The sequence below is a fragment of the Pelobates fuscus genome, chromosome 6 (genome assembly GCF_036172605.1).
Source record: "Pelobates fuscus isolate aPelFus1 chromosome 6, aPelFus1.pri, whole genome shotgun sequence".
NCBI classification, from domain to species: domain Eukaryota; kingdom Metazoa; phylum Chordata; class Amphibia; order Anura; family Pelobatidae; genus Pelobates; species Pelobates fuscus.
In genome coordinates this window covers 298,861,297-298,883,571 of record NC_086322.1, presented here as the reverse complement: position 1 = coordinate 298,883,571, position 22,275 = coordinate 298,861,297, and the positions used below count along the sequence as shown (strand labels likewise).

The 22,275-nt window shown below is 41.4% G+C and overlaps 1 protein-coding gene across 1 annotated transcript; it reads right to left on the bottom strand.

Annotated features, from left to right (window-relative positions):
- Positions 1-10,856: 10,856 nt before the first annotated feature.
- Positions 10,857-20,886, bottom strand: CABLES2 (Cdk5 and Abl enzyme substrate 2). The gene is made up of 10 exons (XM_063459595.1): positions 20,642-20,886; positions 17,156-17,224; positions 16,767-16,859; positions 16,582-16,659; positions 14,971-15,079; positions 14,616-14,772; positions 14,409-14,512; positions 13,607-13,713; positions 11,878-12,082; positions 10,857-11,578 (listed from the first exon to the last, which is right to left on the bottom strand). Exons 1-10 carry the CDS (start codon positions 20,872-20,874, stop codon positions 11,438-11,440), a joined length of 1,296 nt encoding a protein of 431 aa, XP_063315665.1. The 5' UTR covers positions 20,875-20,886; the 3' UTR covers positions 10,857-11,437.
- Positions 20,887-22,275: the final 1,389 nt, after the last annotated feature.

Below are 22,275 nucleotides of genomic sequence, written 5' to 3'. Positions count from 1 at the left end.
TCAATGCGGATTTTGAAATGTGCAATTTTTTAAAGTAAGAATTTTAGGATGACAGTTTTTTAAAATGGGAATGCAGTCTCCACCCTTCTCTCCTTTTATTCATATGGTCTTATTTGAGAACTTTTTAAACCACTATTCTTTTTACTTTTAAATGCAGCACATCAGCACTGCTGAATTTGTAGATAATGGTTTTATCTATTATATTGTTGAATCTAATTATTTATGGGCTGTACTATCCCCTACAATATTTCTAATTCTTCCCTATACATTGATATGTTTAATTAAAACTTCTAGGGGCTGGATTACCCCCTGTAATAAACTCTAATCCTTGTTAAATATTAATATACTATATAGAAAGGTAACAATATCCCTATGGGAGAGGTTGGAGTTTAGGATTAATATACCAAACTGAGAGGTGAAAGATAGACCATTTATTCAAAAGATATAAAGGATATGTGTTCAATATAAGAATGTAATCATATGTCATTATGTGTACCAATTCCCCCGTTGCCATGCCAACCGACAATACAGAGATCGTGAGTGCCGAGCGCATAGTGATGACGTATCGGCACATAGACGGAAACCGGAAGTGACGGGCGGATCAGAAGACGAACTGAAAGCGAGGCTTGGAACGCAGGGCGTCACCGTTCCCATGGTGAACGCCCGCGATTCAACAAGCCGGAAATCAATCACAGTACCCATGAAGGGGTACTTATAGCAGGAGCTGGTCCAAAGAAGAAGCAAAGATTTTTCTCCAAACACCAGTTGAAGAAGCCAGATCGGCGAAACGCGTCCTGGGGACCTTGTGAGGAAAAGAGACTTTGATATTGGACTTTTTTTGGCCATTTTAGTGGTATTTTATGTAGAGATATTATATTATATTATTATTACTTTTTTTAAATATATGATACAATAAATTGCTTATTATTTTTATACCACTTGTGGCATCTCCTGCTATTTTTACAAAGAAGGCTTGTAGTCCTTAACTACATACACCCTCAGACCAAAGCCGATGTGGAGGGCTCTGGGTTTGTAAGTACATATTTTACTTTTTGAATATCACCACTGGAACCCACAATATTGCACCATAGATGTCTGTGTTTTGATCTAGAAAACAAGTGACAAAGGAACAACCACCCAAGAAGGGATAGGGTCGTCTTCACGGACCCTACAGGCGATCACAGTGAGCTATACATTGTTAGCTCCTGTAAGTGGGCATATTTCCCCTATTTTTTGTACACTACTTATTCATATTACAGTATACACTATGTGTGGTTATTTTGCCTTTTGTCTTTAAGGTACAGCATACCTCCATTAGGATTCCTGTATTAAAATATTCTAAGGTAGAGGTATTGCTATATATTCCGCACTCTATATCACGGGTTACATATTATTAGCGCTTCACCTACACCGTTCTATACTTTGTTTTAAGATAAGATTTTGGTGTTATAGCGGCTGTGTTTTGCGGTGTTATACAACAACTACCCATCTTTCCATAAGTAGCGCCAGTACACTCTATTTTTTATATATATATATTTGTGGTCGGTTAATATCGTATAGTGAAGTACCTTGTGATTGGAATTAAGTCGGTGTGGTGTGCCGGAACCGACGTAGAGGGTAGGCCTGAAAAAGAGGGCCCCCCCTGAATGAATTGTATAAGAGGGAGAGGTGGGTGGGGTGAACAGCGTGCGTACGGCAGGTAGGAAGGGGGGGGGAGTAGCGTTTATATGGAACGTTTAACTCCTCCCACAAATACAGGCCTTACGGCCTTAAAACTTGTGGTCGGTTAATATCGTATAGTGAAGTACCTTGTGATTGGAATTAAGTCGGTGTGGTGTGCCGGAACCGACGTAGAGGGTAGGCCTGAAAAAGAGGGCAAAAGGAAATGCCAGAAAACACACTTATAGCACTATATAAAATCCATGTCTTGCTACTCCTGTGTTGGGAATGTTCCTGTATAATATATAGCCGATTCCTAGTGCCTCTAATGTTTGTTCCGGCGTACTGCTACTGGATGTCGTTCTTATAGAATGGATGTGAAAATAGCAGCTAGTGGTCCTACTTACTCTAATGACGGAATGTGAACGTAGAATCGTATTTAGAAGTAGATAGGGAGTGATTAGTGGTTAAGTGTCTCGATTGTCTGGTTCGAACGTTGACGTGACGCGGTGTAGTGTTTGTCCCTTCTTAAAGTTTCCTTGGGGAGACATGACTTACCTGTCTGATTAGTTGTGATCGTGGAGTTGTAGGGTTCCCGAACCCTTGTATGGTTGCAGGCACATAGATTTAAGACCTGGTTGTGTGGCGCGAATGCTGTTTAGGGAGTCTGATACTGCCCGGTATTCCCATCTGTGTACGTACGTTACTGTGAAGCGATAACCAATTATCTTTGATATCTTGTGTAAAAAATGGGGTATGGTTTGAAAGGCTTGTCAGAAACGTGTATGTCAGTTCGGAATAGTGCGATCATGTACGTATGAAGGTTTGAATAAAAGGTGTCAAAAATGTAGAAAAGACTACAGGGTGATCAGTATGCCTGTGGAAGTCCTGCTCCACTGCTTCTTTGAAGAATGTCACGATTCTGTTATATGTATCCTAGAGCAAACGAATAAAGTTCTAGATGATAACTTGTGTCGAGCCCCAACAGCCGAGTGACCGGAAGGGGATGCCAAAATGCAGAATATGCCTGAGAGATGTGAGTTGGGTGAGGTACGAGACTGAGCGACTCATGGATAGTCGGCCCTGATAGACACGACAATGTTGCAATCCCTCGTCTGACGTTGCGTATGTAGGACATCCTGAAAAAGAACATGACAACAACAATGAACTCAAACAACAACAATATGGTTAAGTAAAATAGAACTGGCTGGCTAACTAGTGCCGAAGCGAAAAGCTCACTACCCCGTGACAAGTGAGGCCCTGCTAGTAGCCAAGCGGCTGGTGAGAGGCTCTACCTATGATTTGGGCGTGGGGCTCGAGCCACTAGCGTGGTGGCGGGGTGGTGGCCTCTCGGTGACAGTAAAGATCCAAAACGTGTGGCCGTGTCAGGTGAGGCCCTAACTATAAACCCGATAGGTGGGTGAATGCGAGGCACTAACTATGATTTGGGCCGAGGGGCGAAATCTCCGTGTTGAGATTGGGGAGTTGGCCTCGCGGGACCAGCTACGGTGTACAGCTAAGGCCAGCTCCTAACCCTAGATAGCCAGTTCTCTGACCCTAGACGGGGGCTTGATAAGGGGGTAACGTAACGTGCTTGGAAACCCAAGTTGTAGTAAATGATAGATACCCGGATATTCCCAGATAGAGACAGAGGAAACGAAGGGAGAGAAAGGAGGAAGAAAGAAGAAGGAACTGAAGTCGAGGGAAGGAAAATAATGTGCAGTATAGTGAAGTACTATGGAGATATAGCTGATAGTGCAGTATCGATAGACCCCGAGGGTGCTGAAGATTCTCATGATGGTTACCATATAAACCTGAAAGGAGATGAAATGAAGGCGTTGTGCCAAGAAAACGTCGTGGCAGCTGACGGAGAGAGGAGGGTGAAATTAGCAAGGTAGTGAGTAACAAAACGATTGTTACGGGTAGTGAGTACGAATGAAGAGTTGTGGAGTGGAGCCGTGGCCTGACGAGGCAAGGCAGGAATCAAGCCCCCGTACCCCAAACATGTAACAACGTGGCCTGGTAGAGGCAGTTGTTAGGAAACACAATGAAACTAAACCTGATAGAAACAGGTGATAATCGTTTAACAAAGGCCAATTGTGTAACAATTGTAGGAAATGTGAAGGAACACATTTATACCAGATAGAAACAGGCGGCAATAGTGAACCAGTAATTGTCTACTGCTAGCAGATGACAAAATGAAACAAATAGTAACAGTGATTGTCGGTTCGATACCTCATCGTGTAACAACGTGGCCTTGTCGAGGCGGTTGTTTGAAGTGTGGATGAAACAAAATTGTACCTGATAGAAATAGGTGATAATAGCGACCTAGTGACTGTCTAATGGTAACAAATGACAGTATGCAACATTAATAGAAATCAGCGGGGAATGTCAAATGGCGGTTACGCCTGAACCTGAGGTAATTCGATGCATGTATAACAGGAGATGCGTAAGTGTAAGCGTAAACTGGGAGATAAAACAAATCCAACATATACAGTGTTTAGTTAGTTAGATTAACTTGACCCAATAAAACAGTACATGCATAGCGTCAGGCATTTAGTGGTATTACGTGGGATGCACCAATAGAAGAAACACCATTAACAACCTGAAAACAGGACGGCAGAGAAGCTACACATTATACAGAATAAACAGCAAATACCATCAAACCACTAGGTGGAGATACCAGCCGAATAAACTAGGACTTTGCACTGATACATTAAAACATAATGGAAAGTATGCCCAAAATCTCCAATTTAGAAATATTGCACTGATATATGAAAAACATGATGGAAAGTAGGAGTGAAAATTTCCGTAGCCAATATGTCGTGCATGATATAATAAAATTAGGTAGTAAATCTAGCAGCCCTCTCCAACACTTCAGTGCACCAACTGGTACCTATCAGCCAATAGTGAGAAGCCTGTGGGTGGGTCTGCAGGTGGTTTGGGAGGGTGCTGGACCTGGCACTACAGATTTTTGCGAGCTTAGTCAGCCACAGAGGTAATGGAGCATGAGGGTCATGGGGGTGTCAGCCCTCTGGGATAAAAGTACATTACATTTAGATACACTGCTGAGATGCATAGGAGTACTTCCAGCCAAGTAGCCTTAGACCCGCCGCCCACGGTATAATTGCAAGTGTGTGGGCTATTCATTAGGGAGTACCTATATACCAGGCACTGACAGTATGCAATGTACCACTTCATAGCCAGACCACTACTGATTAATGAGTTTTAAAACGTTTACAAGGTCTGTAGTGACCATTATGTGCTAAGAGACCAGACAGGACAGGAGTACATTCTGGATTATGCCTTTACAGACCTCAGAGACTGTTTAAGGCCTGATGGCCTTGTTTAAGTGAGGCAATCTTGTCCAAACATACATGCCCCTGTTAAAATGGAAGCGGGGCCACTCCAAAGAGGCTCAGCTGGGTATTATCTATTTACCCCAAGAGGAAAAGGAAGTCACTCCCAGAACCTCATGAACATTCAGAAGCTATGTTTCATTGACCGAGCAGTGTGCAGTAAGTACAACTGTTCATGTAATAGGAATGTACAGGACGTTCTGGGTAGGTTATAGTGCCTATGAATTAAAACGAACAAACAAACAGCCGAATTGCCCTCCGTTCACAGTCTCACATGTGCGTGTGATCGTAGGTACATTAGGGAAAAAAAGAACGGCGGGAATAGCCGAAAGCGGCTATTCTCGCCGATTACCTGACGTTCATTAGTTTGTGTTGCGAGCGTGTGGCCGAAAGCCGGTGAGAGAGCCGCAAGGAATGATGGGACCGGAAGCGTGCTGTAGAAGACCCGGAAGTTGCTGACGAGAGGGAGGTGAGCAGGCCAGGTGAACAGCGTGCGTACGGCAGGTAGGAAGGGGGGGGAGTAGCGTTTATATGGAACGTTTAACTCCTCCCACAAATACAGGCCTTACGGCCTTAAAACATATATATATATATTTTTTTTTCCAGGTTGAGTGCCAGATGTTGGACATATACATATATATATATATATATATATATATATACACACACACACACACACACACATAGATACACACTCCGCCCCCTACGTTTTAATTTTCTTCCCAGGAATTTTAGCACTCCCTCAATTTAAGCCTAGAATAAAAGATTAAAATTAGAATCTAGAGCCAGTTTTGAGCGGTGTCTGGAAAAAACTGCATCCGTAATGGGAATGGCAAAGCATCAGGGGAATGTAGTCCACATCTGGAGTGCCGAAGGGCTTACCCTTCCACTAAGAAATAGCAGTCAAGAGCAGTATTTCCCCCATGACCATGTAAATCTGTACTGGGTGAAGACATTTTGCTTCAAGCAAGGAATGACAAATCTCTGACATCTCGGTAGTGTGCTAGTATAGGTCTCAGGATGATTTATCTCTAAGCCTGGGATGGGTGAGCATTCACATGGGATTTGACAATTTTGGACAAAACAGACAGACAAGTGGGTGGGGGGGATTGGAGATTCACTAATTTGTAATTCACTTAACAATTCACCACTATTTTTTAGGGGTATCAGTTAACCTTTAAAACCAACTCTATAAATTGTATAAAGCAGTGTTTTCTCAGGGATTAAAACACGTTAAATTAAATCAAACGATGAACAATATTTGAATTACTACATCCTCTATTTACGGAAGGTTGTCAGGACATACTGCTCTCTTATCCTTAGGTATGTTTTCCCCCTCTTTCAAAGTCGCCAGCGACCAATTAATATATTCTCTATTCTCACTTGTTTCATCCACATGAAGAGTAATGGCTGACTGACTTGACTTTGTATGTTAAAATATATCTACCTGAAGCTAAAGTCCCCCCTTTCAGAAATCGTGTTCTGACCTGCTGGGGACAACTGCCCAATGCTGTCCTATAAGTTATGCGACATGCGAGTGCATCTTACAAGTAGTCGGATACTGCTAGTTACTAATGGGAGGTCCAACCGCACACAAAGCCACATTCGAATTTCAGTAAATTTGTGAAAAAATGTTTTTACTGCCAGTTTGTTCACACCCGAATGAAATTAATCAGTCTGTGATTTACCTGTGGAGTCTTTTTAAATGGAGAAGACTCTACAGATAAATCCTAGGGAGAATTTTTTTTTTTTTTTACAGAAGTCTTGTTTTTACCCCATATTTAATGGTTCAGCTGTGAGGACTAAGCACCTAGTCATTTGTCATCTATTTGACTAGCACAAGGTACAGGTATTCTGTACAAAGAAACACTTTTGGCCTAACACGTGGGTTTAAACTATTGTATTAAACATTTCCTGCAAAGATTTCCACATTATCTTCTCTTGTCATTTTGAGTAAACGGTGTCAGAAGAAGCATGAAGCGATCACATTAAAAAAAAAAAAAAAACATTAAAAAAACAAACAAAAAACTAAAACACAATACGACAGTCTGCTTTCAAAACCTGTATCAAAAAACTTAATCTCCACTTTGCTATGTCACAACAGCATCAATTGAGAGGTACACACCGGAGTCAAAATACAAACAAGGTGCTTGGTTTATTTTACTGCAAAAAACATGTACAATACAATTTACAAATAAAGTTTTATTTGATTGGCATAGATCTACCCTGGAAGCACCAGAAACACACATATACAAACTCCAAATAAAAATAACAATTTCATATATAAAAATTACAGAGCTTGGCAATAAAATATAACACAAATAAAAATAGGATCTGATTTGTATTGTTAGCTTACACAAAACAACTATACATGTATTCTCTAGAAGTACATTAAAAACATCAAGTTTAAAAAGTCTACAGTAAAATGCATCTCCAATCTTCATTGCTTGAAGGTCCTGCAAGTTTGTCCTTATTCAAACAGTTTAAAAAGTGTATTGCTAGATGGGTCAAATACAAGGGGGTTAAGTATAAAAAGTGCCCAACTTCACGTTCCTATCTGTGCTGTTTATAGGTAATATTACTCAAATCTTTGTGCCACAATCTATCCTCCACCCCCCCCCCCCCGATTTTACCATTTACTACAATTGACAAGTTTGAGGGGGGAAATAAAATAGGGAAAATAAATTAATGATGGAAGATGCATGGTTAGAAAAATATGCACAAATAAGGCAATAAATAGGAGAGCAATAAAAAAATGTATATGAAGGGTGAACGTGACTCTTTTTATATAACCTCCAAGGTGCTTGCAGGAGACAAAAACTTATAAAACCACCATTTGTTTTCAACAGTTATATGGCAAACATCGTGGCTGTTTCACACCAAACAGAAATATTCACATTTATTCAACAATGGTTATACTAAGACCATAAACCTTTGGCTTTGACATTAAATAAGCTTGAAACTGGCACATGATGCAGAACGGAGCAGTACACATCTAACACAAACTGTGGATTCCACGCACAATACAAGATGAAACGCTTTGCAATGGAGAATTTGATGACTTAATGGCAGTTAATTTTTTATTTTTTTAATAACTTCTTCCAAATACCTATTAAAATTGCAAATGTGTTAATTTCAAAAATTTTCACTTGAAAGAGTGATTATAGCAACTGTTCCATCAGACCTGTCAAAATTAGGTCATTGTGCAAATCGTGTGGCAAGGAAGGGCCGGCAACAGGTTTAGAGTGGACACAGCCTTTACACCTTAATGGACAGCCACCTACCACATAACTGGGCAACCAATCTTACTCCTCTTCTACCCATAAGATGCATCAGAGGCAGTAACAAAGGGGGAACACGCACAGATAACAAGCATCCATAGGGCAGCCACGAGGTGCACTTGCCCTGCATTTCTGGAAATTTTACAAAACAAAGTAACATTATGGAATTAAACATTATCAAACAGAGTAATCTTTAGATTTTTTCAGTTATAGCAATGTTATTACAGGCCGTTACAGTGGTTAATAAAAGCCTGAAAAGTAAGAAGGTCAGTGCTGAAATAGAACACTAAAGACAATAAGCTGGTGTCTTTATCTGGGGTTATATTTGGAAACTCTTCTCCGCAGGGATAATTAGTGTGGAAAAAGGGGCGAGATGTACACTGCTGTATATTTGTTGTAACTTAACACCCAGAATGGAAAAGCAGAACACAAGCCACGGACACCGCCTTCTACTCAATATAGTAAGACTCTGCACTCCCTGTAGATAATGCAATATTAATGGAATCATAGACAGAGGAGCTAAATCCAAGTTCTGTAATTGATCAGCTACAGGCAGGCAGCATTAGGCATAGAAGACAGGACAGCTGCAGAACGTTTGCATTTACATAATCTGAAGCAAGGAAGATCTCTTTCGACCCTTCATCGGTTGGAGTAAAATTAAAAGTAACAGCTGGAGGTCCAAGGTCAGGCACCCAATTTACTGGAAGATCACACCATCTACAGGCCTTCACAAATTGCAAAGTCTTTAGGTAGTTAATGCTGTAATGTTTAAAAAAATCTGGACGTAGCTCTAGAACAGTCACTTTGCTAAACCAGTTTTCATTAAAATAATAATCTTAATAAAAGACAAGAGAAAATAAAAATAAAAACACACTACGGAAAAAAAAACAATATGTTGACTTTTTTTGTACAATAGATAATAACTTAAGAATGCTGGTACCAGACCAGTTTGATTTAGGCACATGTTTATACATCTTAATGCATAAAATTTAAAATCTTTGTTCTTGCAATAAAACGATCAGGAAGCAAAAAAACTAAAAACAAAAACAAAGAAAAAACCCTCAAAACAAACAAAAAAAAAACCTAAAAGACTCAAAAAGCACCAGATCTGAACATCAGTTTATATAAATCACCCTTCTAATGTTGGAGAAATGCGAATGCAGTTTATTGAATATATGGACTGATCAGCCACAACATTAAAAACCAGACAGGTTGAAGTGAATAACATTGATTATGTTGTTACAACTGTACCCATCATGGGGTGGGATATATTAGGCAGCAAGTGAACAGACAGTTCTTGAATTCCATGTGTTTGAAGCAGGAAAAATGTGCTTGTAAAAATATCTGAAGTGCCATATAGTGATGGCTAGATTACTATGTCAGAGCATCTCCAAAACGACAAGTCGTGTGAGGTGTTCCCATTATGCCGTGTTAGGGCCTACCAAAAGTGGTGCAAGGAAGGACAACCAGTGAGAATCATGGGTAACCAAGTCCCACTGATGCACGTGGAGAGCGAAGGCTAGCCCGTCTAGTCCGATCGCATTGAAGAGCTACCGTAGCTCAGATTGCTGATAAACTTAATGTTGGCCATAATAGAAAGGTGTCAAAACACAAAGTGTATCACAGTTTGCTGTGCAACTGCAGACCAGTCAGAGTGCCCATGATGACACCTGTCCACTGAAAGAGCTTTCAATGGAGAACACCAGAACTCGATCAGGGGGCAACGAAAGAAGGTTTCGTTCCGATGAATCCGTTATCTTAGATAAGGTGAATGGCCGGGTGCATGTGCGTCATTTACCTGGGGAAGAGAAGGCAGCAAAATGCATTACAGGAAGAAGGCAAGCTGGTGGAGACAGGGTTATGCTCTGGGCAATGTTCTGTGTTGAAACTTTGGGTCCTGACATTCATATTACTTTGACACGTACCAGCTACCTAAAGATTGCAGGCCACATACACCCCTTCACTACAATGGTGTTCTCTGATGGCGGCAGCCTCTTTCAGCAGGATAATGCATCCTGCAACATTGTTCAAGAATGGTTTGAGAAACATGAGAGTTCAAGGTGTCGCCTTGGCCTCCAAATTCCGCAGATCTCAATCATATTGAGCATCTGTGGGACGTGCTGGAACAACAAATCCGATCCATGGTGGTCCCACCTCACAACTTGCAGGACTTAAAGGATCTGCTGTTAATGTCTTGGTACCAAATACCAATGTTGTGGCTGATCAGTATAATAAATATATTGTTTTATTTGACCTCTTAGTGACAGGTAGGTGAACTTTTATAGTGTTAAAAGTGACTTTCTCCTGACATTTTCTTTACAAAAGGCATTTGAAACAACATTCCTTTTTTCCCCCCTCTCTCATCTATTAAAACTCTGGAAAATTAAAGCAGTAAAGACTATTTAAAAAGGCTTCTCTTTGCCATCTTGCATCATAATTCACAAGTACAACAAAGTAGGCAGTCGGATTGCATTCTGCCTTCAGGTTACAAAACACTTTGTTTTTGCAAAATTAAAAAACAAACAAAACAAAACAAAAAAACAACAACAATTGCAGAACAAATTTAAATATGATCAATGCAATCAATGTGCAGCTTTAAAGTGCTACGAAAGTGCAAAGAATATATCTGATGATGACACTTTAAAGACACTGCCGTGGCAATTCAAGCCATGACTTGTTAACATCTTCAATGCCAGAGTGATTTGTAATACATTACAAAAGGCACTGAAAGTGTTAAATGTGCTTTTTATCCCAACATCTATGAAAGAGATGCACTTTTCTAGAGGATACATTAGAGGGATGAAGAAATACTGTAGAAATATGTATACAGTAATGTTCCATAGAGACTGACACCATTGGTTTAAATAATACACTGTAATACCCACGGTTATTGTTACCACTGTGGTATTACGGAACGGACTTTGTACACACTGGCCTTGCAACGCCCCGGGATCAGAGCGTTCACATTGTTTTTCTTGCTAGTGACAGAGAGGGCACCAAAAAGACAACTTTTCCACTGTTAGAAGAACAATCCAAAAGAGTTAAAGATCAGTGGTGTGAGTCTGATGAGTGCACATGTCCACAGGGCACAAATAAAAATAATAAATAAATAATTATCATCACATTGTGATATTCATGTTACATCTGCTTGGTCAAGCGCCGGAAGTGAGGTAATACTTGGGCCTCGGGAAGGTAGAGGGCCAGCTCCATGGCAACAAGAACAGTCAACTCAAACCCAACCAGGTCCAGTCTGTTGGTTCGGAAGCGCTCTTCTAATTTCTGCATTTGCAGGAAGGGAACAAAAACACAAATCCAAAACATTGTAAATTCAAGCAAAAGTAAAAACCATATTGATTACAATTCTATTTAGCAGCAGACTAAGTTGAAACCAAATTCTGAGAGAACCAAGCTTGGTTGAAACTCTCAGAAATTATTTTGACAGATCTCTGTGTTGTATTATGGACTATGTGATAAACTCGAACAGTCTCCAAAGAAATGACTAAAATCCAATAATGAATAATGGACACAGGCAGGGAACAATTTGCCCAGTTACCCGGGGCAGTGATGCACATACTTACATCCAATAGATGTTTCAGCTCTGGTTTCTTGAAGTCGCTGCTTATCTTGGCAGCCAGCAGGACACAAGCTCCAGCACACAGTTTTCGGTTCTGTTTGTTTACCTTGCCCTGCAAGACCAGCTTCTCAAAGTAGACATAGGACATTGCCACAGTAACAGGTTCCAGATTACACTCCGCTGCCATGTTTCTCATCTCACGTTTTAAGCTACAGGAGAAGACACAAGGACAAGCTGTTAGAATAATTCACAGCTTTAGTACAGGAGAGGCTGAATGATGATCATCAGCAGAGCATGCTGGGACTGTGTGTTAGCATTCTTGGTACATTAAACAAAACAGGTAATAAAGATGGAATGATATCCACCAAGTAACTAAGTTAATGGCATGCATGCAAACCTGCAAGACAAGGATTTTCAGCTCCCCAAGCTCCGCCACCCTCCTCCTCCCGCAGCTCTCCAAGCTCCGCCACCCTCCTCCTCCCGCAGCTCTCCAAGCTCCGCCACCCTCCTCCTCCCGCAGCTCTCCAAGCTCCGCCACCCTCCTCCTCCCGCAGCTCTCCAAGCTCCGCCACCCTCCTCCTCCCGCAGCTCTCCAAGCTCCGCCACCCTCCTCCTCCCGCAGCTCTCCAAGCTCCGCCACCCTCCTCCTCCCGCAGCTCTCCAAGCTCCGCCACCCTCCTCCTCCCGCAGCTCTCCAAGCTCCGCCACCCTCCTCCTCCCGCAGCTCTCCAAGCTCCGCCACCCTCCTCCACAAGCTTAAACCCCACTGCCTCACCATCTTCCCAGCTTGTCAGGATTCCCACATATTTTTTTTCAGACCAACCAGCATTACCCGTATAACTTCCGGGTTTCGCCCACACGTCTGACGTCACGCGTTTCCCTTCAAAAAGGAAGCCGCGACCGCATCTAAATTGCTCAATGTTTGTTCATCCTTGATGTGCTCTCGCTACTTGCTACATTGCTTATTCCCGACGGAGCTCTGCTAACCGATTTCCTGTGTACCAAACCTCTCTGGTTTTGATCCTGGCTACACTCTACTCTCCACTCCCTGACAAGGAACAGAATTCACTTTGGATTTCTTCCTCTCTCCACTTACTTCAGGGACCCATAATCCGCTCTACTCTGGAAAGGACTTCAGTGCTCATCATCCATGAAAGGCAAGATAAGTTCTCCAGTGATTGGGATTACTAATTGGTTCTTACCTAGTTATTTTGGAAGGATACGGAATACTAAGTCTGCCCTCTGGGATTCCACTTGCTATCTCTATGGAAAATCTCATTAGCCAATTACTCATTTATGTTATTCATTATTACTGGAGTCTAAAGACTATAACCACTTCTCAGACCAGGATATATAACATTGCCAACGTTTACTGGTTCAAGTTAAAGGACTGTGTTACTTCCCTACAACAGGAATCACCTGCTCTGTCAACACTATATTGAAGTCTAACAGACTATACTACTTATTGCCAATGAAGCATTCCTTATTTTCATTTATTACTAAATGCTATATTCTTGTGAAGCAATACTGAAACAAGATTCCCATTATTTATGCATTATTATTTCCAATCCTTATTGCTGCAGAAGTCTGCCAAAGTTAAATTACATTTTCTTTAAGTGATCGTATCAAATCTCTTCATTCACCTGCGGTTGAGTTCCACATAATTTTTCCCTGAGAGTATTACACAGCTCACCAAGTCCCACTGCCGTCCTTAACTACCCAACCCTCCTCACCTCCTGATTTTGCTCAATGTCAGCTTCACATGAGGAAATTTCTCTTTGAAGGTTTCATTCATATCCTTTTTCATGTCGGATGGCTTCACATACTCAATCACTGTGGTCTTGGAATACAGAATCATATATTATAATTTGAACTTTACCATGACCATGAAACTAGTTGTGGTGCCACATTGTATAACAGGATTAGAATTAAAATTACTTGACTGATGGCTCCATAGGTTTCAAAGATGATCTTCTAAAATATTGACAAGTTGTAAGATACCAACACTCACAAAAATCTAATTCTAGGAGGCGGATGTTATTCCATATTCCTGTAAACACTGCTGTAGTAGTTATAATGCCAGAACTGTCCTGGTGCCATTCCACAGTAAGATGTCAAACCATTATAGTTCAGTGAAACAACTTACCTGGATACTCCAGGGAGCCTGCGGCCTGATCTGCATCCAGTCTTTTCTAGCAGCAGAATCTGGATGACTATATAGAACAAAGCAGAGCCGTGCAGGACTGCTCTCATTGGCTGAGAGCATCAACTGCGATCTCTCAAATAGTAAGCGCAGATAGCTAGATTCTCCTGCTGGAGAAGACCAGATGGTCTGTCATCTTACTATGGGACAGGGCCTGGACACTGCTGACACCATAACCGCAAAATTAGTTATAGTGCATGGAGTATTCCTTTATACACCGCATGCTAGATAACAAACCTGTCTTTTTTGTCAACTACCCATGAATAAAAATGCACACTTCTGCCATGTTGGAGTTACGGGTGCACTGTGCTGGTGGTAGCAATAACACTTACCATATATGAAGCAAAGATGAGAACACGTTTGTGTTTTCCACAGGTCCACTGAGGGTCATCAAGAATATTTGGGTTATATTCTACATCTTCTCCCGCTTCTGTACCTAAAAGATCAAATGCATAAATTCTATAAAAACCAGGAGAGAGGAGCAAAAGAGGAGATAAAAAACAAAACAAAAACCCAAAAGGTATTTTCCAGTAGCTTACCGAGTTCTGTTCCAGAAGCAACTGTGGTAAATCTAGCTGTGGAAAAATTCCGTTTGGCGGGCTCATGAGAGCTGTTTCGTAGTATGGGTGCCTGTCCTTCACTTTTTTGGCTGACTAGGGCATTTGTTGGGTACAGAAATTTTGCATATGAAACTACCTTGGGAAGAGAAGAATCAAAACAAATAAAACAAAGAAGAGCAACATCTTTCTATAAAACTAGAAATTGGACTCTCAAGATTTAGACTAAATGCTTCCAATTGTTGAGAAGGCCTCCTGGTGTAGATTTTAACCACTGCTAAGTGATATTTTTGGTTCTGGAAGTGAACACGAAGATGTGGCAAACTGAATGTCTTACCTGTCCCTCCGCACCCAGCTCCACCCCTTCTATTCCGAACACAGCATCGCTGGAGGATGACACACCACCTGAAGCATGTCGCTGCTTGGTTACGTCAACACGTAGATCACTGAGCAAAGATACCACAATTTAAAACAAACAGCAAAAGGACACATTTATTCACAGAATTAAGTTTGCTAAATGTTCCTGAAAGGATCTACAAGTTAACCAAAACAAACACACACACACACACACTTTCAAGTAACACTTTACAAATTCCAGTAAGTTCACAGAATATTGACATCACACACAAAGCATATACATCTGTGTGTTCTATTCAACCACTGTTTGATATGTAAATGAATTAAGAATACAGTTTCCATTCATTATCAATCTTTATTTTATATCTTTTCCCACAAGAATGAGATTTTAAAGCCTTTCTATAGCCTTTTACATTTATTCTCTCACAAACACAACAGAAGCCTGATTTCAAGTGACATTTTTCTTCTCTTCTTCTACAAACCAACTGCAGTTATTAAATTTAAAAGTTACAAGTTGTAGAAGGCAGTGGTATATTTCGATCTGAAACCTTTACCGCTAAGGATTTTGCAAACTCTATAACTCAAGTTGTACCATACTGAGAATCTTCGTAAAGGAACACTTCATAGTGAAATAAAAACAATTATTTAATAGACATACCGCAACGGATAAACAAGTATTCATTGGGGAACATCTTTAAGGGGGTGCAAAAGATACAGTTCTTATGACTGCAGCCTTTGCAAGCCCTCACCCGCCCCCCCCCCCCTTTCCCAGGAAGAGATGAACGCTGACCTGATTTGAGAGAAAGTATGAGGGGGGAGGAAGGCACGCTCAAGTAAAGTCTGACAAATCCGTTAGATCCAGGGAGCTAATGGAAGAACACCCCTTGATGTTTAATTTTTAATTTTTTTTTTTTTTATATTTATTTAGAAAGATTCTTTTTAAATGGAATATTCCTCACACATTAATGTGCTTTATGGGCATGGAGTGGTGCTTTAACACTCAGAGGTTCTGCTTACGTATTTTTTTTATTAAAAATTTGCAGGTAGAAATATAAGCAAAATATATGCTATGCTGGATAAATATGTATACATCTGTGAATTAACATACTATGGTGAAATGATGAGCAGCACGTGACAAGTTGTATGCCATTTTAAGTGACTGATGGGTAGGTTTTTGGATACAGTGTTTTGGCAAGGGATGCGGACAATGAAACGTGAGTCAGGTGAGTTAGAGTTGCATCTATGACTGGATGGGACTCCTAGATCCAGCCCTGTTTTAGGACTGAGCTTATTAGATAACTACGCTTTGACATAAACACAAGCATATTTGAAGAATCCAAAATAACACAAAACTAAAGTGTGCAGGAATTAATTTCTCAGATCAAAAAAACAGTGGCAGCACCTCACAGGAAGCAGTTCTATAGAGAGAGGATGCAGACTTTTCCAGAAACAATTAAACATATATTGAGAGAGAAAGGAAATAACATATCAAAAGAAAAAAAAATATATCCACAGTATGTGTTTTATAATACTGTTATGGAAATCTACAAAGTATTTTACAGCCTTGTGATACATTAAAACAAGCTCTGACCTGGTATGTATGCTTTCTCCATAGGGAAGGACAGAAAATGCTGCACATAGGGACCTTCTTGCACAGATGAGAATTATTCTATAAAACATTAAAAAATAGAAGTAATGAGGAATGGCACATTACACAGATATACTCATATAAAAGATGACAAATAGTTTGATACACTGTGTGTTTTTATACCATACCTGCTATTTTGGATGTCATAGTGGCGCATGCTTTTAATGAAATGAACTTTCCTCAAAACAGAGAGTCTTGGAGACTCAGGAGCAAGTTTGGACCTGAAATAGAAGAAGAACAAGCAAATAATAAAAATGTAAAGAAAAAAAAAGAAAAAGAAAAGAAGAACAAAGAAAACTGGGGGGAAATAAAGCACATTTGATGACCACAACAAAAGCAAGTGGAGTTTATCAGACAAGTTAGTTTATTATACCCACAATTCAAGCTAAATTATCCGGTAGAAATAAAAAAATATTGTGGTTACAGCACCCACTGCTAAAGTGCTCTCCCATTGTCAACAGCCACTCAGCATTAAAGACAGCATGGATAGGTACATAATGTTATAGTGTAAAAGTACCTCTGACTTGAAACACACTCGGAGAAGTCCTCTATTATTAGTTCATGTGGTCCGCTGAACTGGCTCTTTCTGTGAAAAGGTAGTGAGAAATAATAAACATATATATATATATAAAATAAAAGATCCGTGCATTTACGGCAAATGTGTTCAATTAAAACAGAGGGAACTATAGTGTAACGAACTGGGAATAAAAGAGAACCAACTTCAAAACAAAAGCAATTTGCTACAATGTTACACATTTATATCACGGGAAAAGGATGCTACGAATAACGATTTTGCATGCATTCAGTGAACACATCTACCACAGAATTCCAAAAATCTCTGTATGATTCAAGCCAAACAGCCAACTATAAAAAAAAGAGTAATGAGTCCCAATAACTCACTAAGATAACAGGTACATTAGGTCACTTTAACATACATCTTTCTTTGCCGGATGCAGTTATAAATGGACAACAAAAAGCTACAACGTTTGACAAAACCTACAAATTGTGTTCGCATCCCCAACATCCAGTCCGTGCTTCAACGCAGCTTTGGGAGTCTTGTGAAAAATGATCAAATTCAACTTTGAAGGAATACAGTTTGTAATCCGTTGAATGAATGTACGTTAATGGCTTTTTGGCAGCTGGAAGAGCAAATGTACAATTTAGTTGAATTTATGTTTCAGATAAATCTAAAGCGCCAGCCTCATCTCACCACTGTAAATACTGTGATGTTTAATAAAGCTGGATTAATACGGGAAGACAAACTTTATCCGAACATTCAAAGCAAAGACTGGATGGAATATTTTTAATACTTTCTGTTGAAGTCAACGCTTATAATTGACAAAAACTTTCTGGGATATGATTATGTTTTTTGCCCAATTGTTGAATAGGTGTCTTTTATTCAAGGCTGAGCAATATTCACATGGCCTGTGAAAGATTCAACATACACAGCATGGATGGCTAAACCAGATGTTTCTGTACTACTCTGCCATCCCCAAGTGTTCTAGTACTATTGGCTCATTATTATTCACCTAGCTAGATGTTCTGTTTAGCATAAAAAAACAAAAAAAAACAAAAAGAAAACCTCAATAAGGAGTTTTACTTCCCTTTACTTAGTGTTCATGCTAGCCTCTGTGTACTTGAAATCACCAATCCAATGCTACCCCACAGGGATTCCTCTCATCAGTAAGCACGGCAAACAGTTCTGGGAGGTTTAGTTCAGGCAACAGCCTTCATCAGTAAAAAGCCGATAACTGAACTTTAACTACAAGAATCCCCTGTTGCGTCCATAAATCTCCACCATTTCAAGGGATAAAACCAGCACTCTGAAAAGAGTGTAAGGAAAAGTACCCAGGCATCCTGAGTGTCTGATCATTTTCTTATTGGGGCACTACTCCCTCATGGACAAGCAGTCTGGAAAACTGCAGCAAACTCAAATGTAGCATTATTTATTTATTTATTTTGATGGGCTATTTATGCATAGTTTTAAAACAATATCTACACACAATGCATTAAAACCAGCTGAGACTTTCGGTGAGCCTTTGCACATTAAAGAGAGCTATACTTGTCACTAGCTCCTGGAGCGGGATAGAGATTCAGACATCTGTAGGAATTGAAAAAAAGTGGAGTTTGTGTCATCAGCTTTTGTCAACTTAGGCTCTGACCATAAGATAACGTAATCCCTCTTTGTCTTAGGTCTCTGGATGGTGTTGGAATGTCAATGAAATTCCAAAGCATTCCACAGGGTACTTGATAAAGATTTTATCTTTATGAAAACTCAAACAATGACATGCCCAATAGGGTATATTAAACCAGAAAGACCCTACCCCCTCAAAAGGATTATAATAACCCTTTAAATGCATATTAGTAGTCTGTGAAAATGTGAATTGGAAGCAATTTTTTTTTTTTAATTCTTTATTTTTGTCGTGCATGCATCACCAACATTTACTCAAAGCTACACCAGCTTCTGAGTGCAATTTACAATATTCAACAGAATAACAGGTGGACACAGCACAGTTTTTAGATTATAACAAAGAAAGGAACAAAAAAGGAATACGACTCAGTCAGTTAATGTTGAGTTGGATAGCATGTGGCTTTCCATGCATGGTCAGGACCAAAGTCCTGTGTGTCAGGTATAGGCATTCTCACCTCCAATGTTAAACTGTTACTTAAGACTTAAGAAGAGGCTTGCAGACCCTGGGAAAGGCCCGGAACATCGTCAGGGTAGATTTTGATACAATACAGTGGAAGCAATTTTAAGTGAATTCAAAACCCAATTTTTATCTTAGCCCGCAATAGCTGGATTAGAAATAAAATCTCTTCACGCTAGCTATGCATCTTTTCAGCCCAAAATGTAAACTTTAGTAAGGGTTTATTTCAGGGCTCGACAAATCTCAGGCGCCAGGACGTCTTGGCGAGTCGGAAGTTTTTCATTGCGCCTGGGTGTTTGTCAGCCTGTTCAGTCCACGAGGTGGCCGGCTAAGGGAGAGTGAAGGTGGACGGGTAGAAAGACCTGCTGTGATGTCAGAAGTCGGAATATTACGTCACTCCAGCTCCTGCATAACTAAACGGTGCGCAAGGCAGCAGAATAGGAATAACAGGAAGGTGACAGGATCATAGCAGGCAAATGATCTACTGCAGCTCTTACAAAGGTAGGGAGGTTGGGTAGACAAATTAAAATGGAATAATGGAATAAATCAAATAGTTAGTGAGTGTGTCTGTCAGTGAATGTGTCTGTTTAGGTGACTGCCCCCCTCTGATAGTATGGGAAAAGTGCTTTTACTTCCCTTTTTCCCCCTTTGGCATCACCTCCAATGACTTAGATCCTCAATCTTGTTGATCTCAGCCAATCCAATGCTTTGCAGTTTGGATTATAAATCATCAAGGACGGTACAAAGTGGGAATATGGGGTACAGTGGCATATCTGAGATGTCTAGGGTCTGGGTGAGGTACCGAGATTAATGGGGTACAGAGATGGACAGTGGTCTGTCCCTTGGTGCTGTACATGGTATAGGGTTCTGGGGTGACATTGACCTGTCTCTGGGGCCAGAACATGGTATTTGGGTTACCAGGGTGACACTGACCTGTCCCGGGGCTGTCCCTGGGGGCCGTACATGGTATTAGCATACAGTGAGTTACCGGGTGACGCTGACCTGTCCCGGGGCTGTCCATGGTATTAGCATACAGTGAGTTACTGGGTGACACTGACCTGTCCCGGGGGGCCGTACATGGTATTAGCATACAGTGAGTTACCGGGTGACGCTGACCTGTCCCGGGGCTGTCCATGGTATTAGCATACAGTGAGTTACTGGGTGACACTGACCTGTCCCGGGGGGCCGTACATGGTATTAGCATACAGTGAGTTACCGGGTGACAGTTACCTGTCCCGGGGCTGTCCCTGGGGGCCGTACATGGTATTAGCATACAGTGAGTTACCGGGTGACGCTGACCTGTCCCGGGGCTGTCCATGGTATTAGCATACAGTGAGTTACCGGGTGACAGTTACCTGTCCCGAGGCTGTCCCTGGGGGCCGGTGGGTGGCTGTAGGAGGCCCGGGCCGGGTTCCCATACAGGAAGCGGGGTGTCGGGGGGCTGCAGGGCCGGGTAGCGGGGGCTGCCGTCCAGGGAGATGTTATTGAGGAAGAAGAGGGCGGCCTGCCTCCGCCGGGAGTCACCGCCTCGCTTTCTGCGGGTCCCGGGAGCCGTCACTCCGGGGGAACTGCACGCAGCGGCGGCCATTACTGCAGGCCAAGCCCGGCTCCCTGGCCGCACGCGATTGGATGTCTCCATGGCAACGGCGCAACGCCACGGCCCTGATTGGACGCCGAGCCTGTCAATCACCGCCCAAAAAAGGCGGCAACCAGGAGAGCAGGCAGGTCACAAGGCACCTGAGGACAAGAAGGAGACAGTTCAGCTCACTATTACCTCACTACTCACTATTACTGACTCACAGCTCACTATTACCTCACTACTCACTATTACCTCACTATTACTGACTCACAGCTCCTATTACGGTATTACCTCACTACTCACTATTACTGACGCACAGCTCACTATTACGATATTAACTCACTATTACTGACTCACAGCTCACTATTACCGACTCACAGTTCACTATTACCTCACTACTCACTATTACTGACTCACAACTCACTATTACGGTATATATCCGGTCGCACCTCCCACGCCTCCACGCTCTGTCAGTCCCTGCATTGGCTTCCAGTTAGATATAGGGCCCAATTCAAAATTCTGGCGCTTGCTTACAAATCCCTACATAATGCTGCTCCAACATACCTATCCTCCCTCATACACAAGTATGTCCCGTCGAGACCCCTGCGCTCATCCCAAGACCTACGCCTATCCTCTGCCCGGATCCCCACCTCTGACGCTCGCCTTCAAGACTTCTCTAGGGCTGCACCTATTCTGTGGAACTCCCTTCCCTCCTCAATCAGACTTTCACCCAGCCTCCACTCCTTCAAAAAATCTTTGAAAACTCACTTCTTCGTTAAAGCGTATCAATTAAACTGTCAGCAGGCTTCTCATCCCCCACCCCATGACTCCTTTCCTGCAACTGTCAAAAATGACCTACCAAGCACTCAATAAACCCTTCTCTAACAAACTATTTAATTCCCCTACTTTAACCCGTTTGTGTCACTATACCCCACTTCCTCTAGCATGTAAGCTCATTGAGCAGGGCCCTCAACCCCCTCTGTTCCTGTACGTCCAGTGGTCTGATTATGTGTCTGTTAGTCCACCCATTGTACAGCGCTACGGAATTTGTTGGCGCTATATAAATAATAAAATAATAATAATAATAATAATTACGGTATTAACTCACTATTACTGACTCACAGCTCACTATTACCTCACTACTCACTATTACCTCACTATTACTGACTCCCAGCTCACTATTACGGTGTTACCTCACTACTCACTATTACTGACACAGCTCACTATTACGGTATTACCTCACTACTACTGACTCCCAGCTCACTATTACCTCACTACTCACTATTGCCGACGCACAGCTCACTATTACGGTATTAACTCACTATTACTGACTCACAGCTCACTATTACCGACTCACAGTTCACTATTACCTCACTACTCACTATTACTGACTCACAGCTCACTATTACC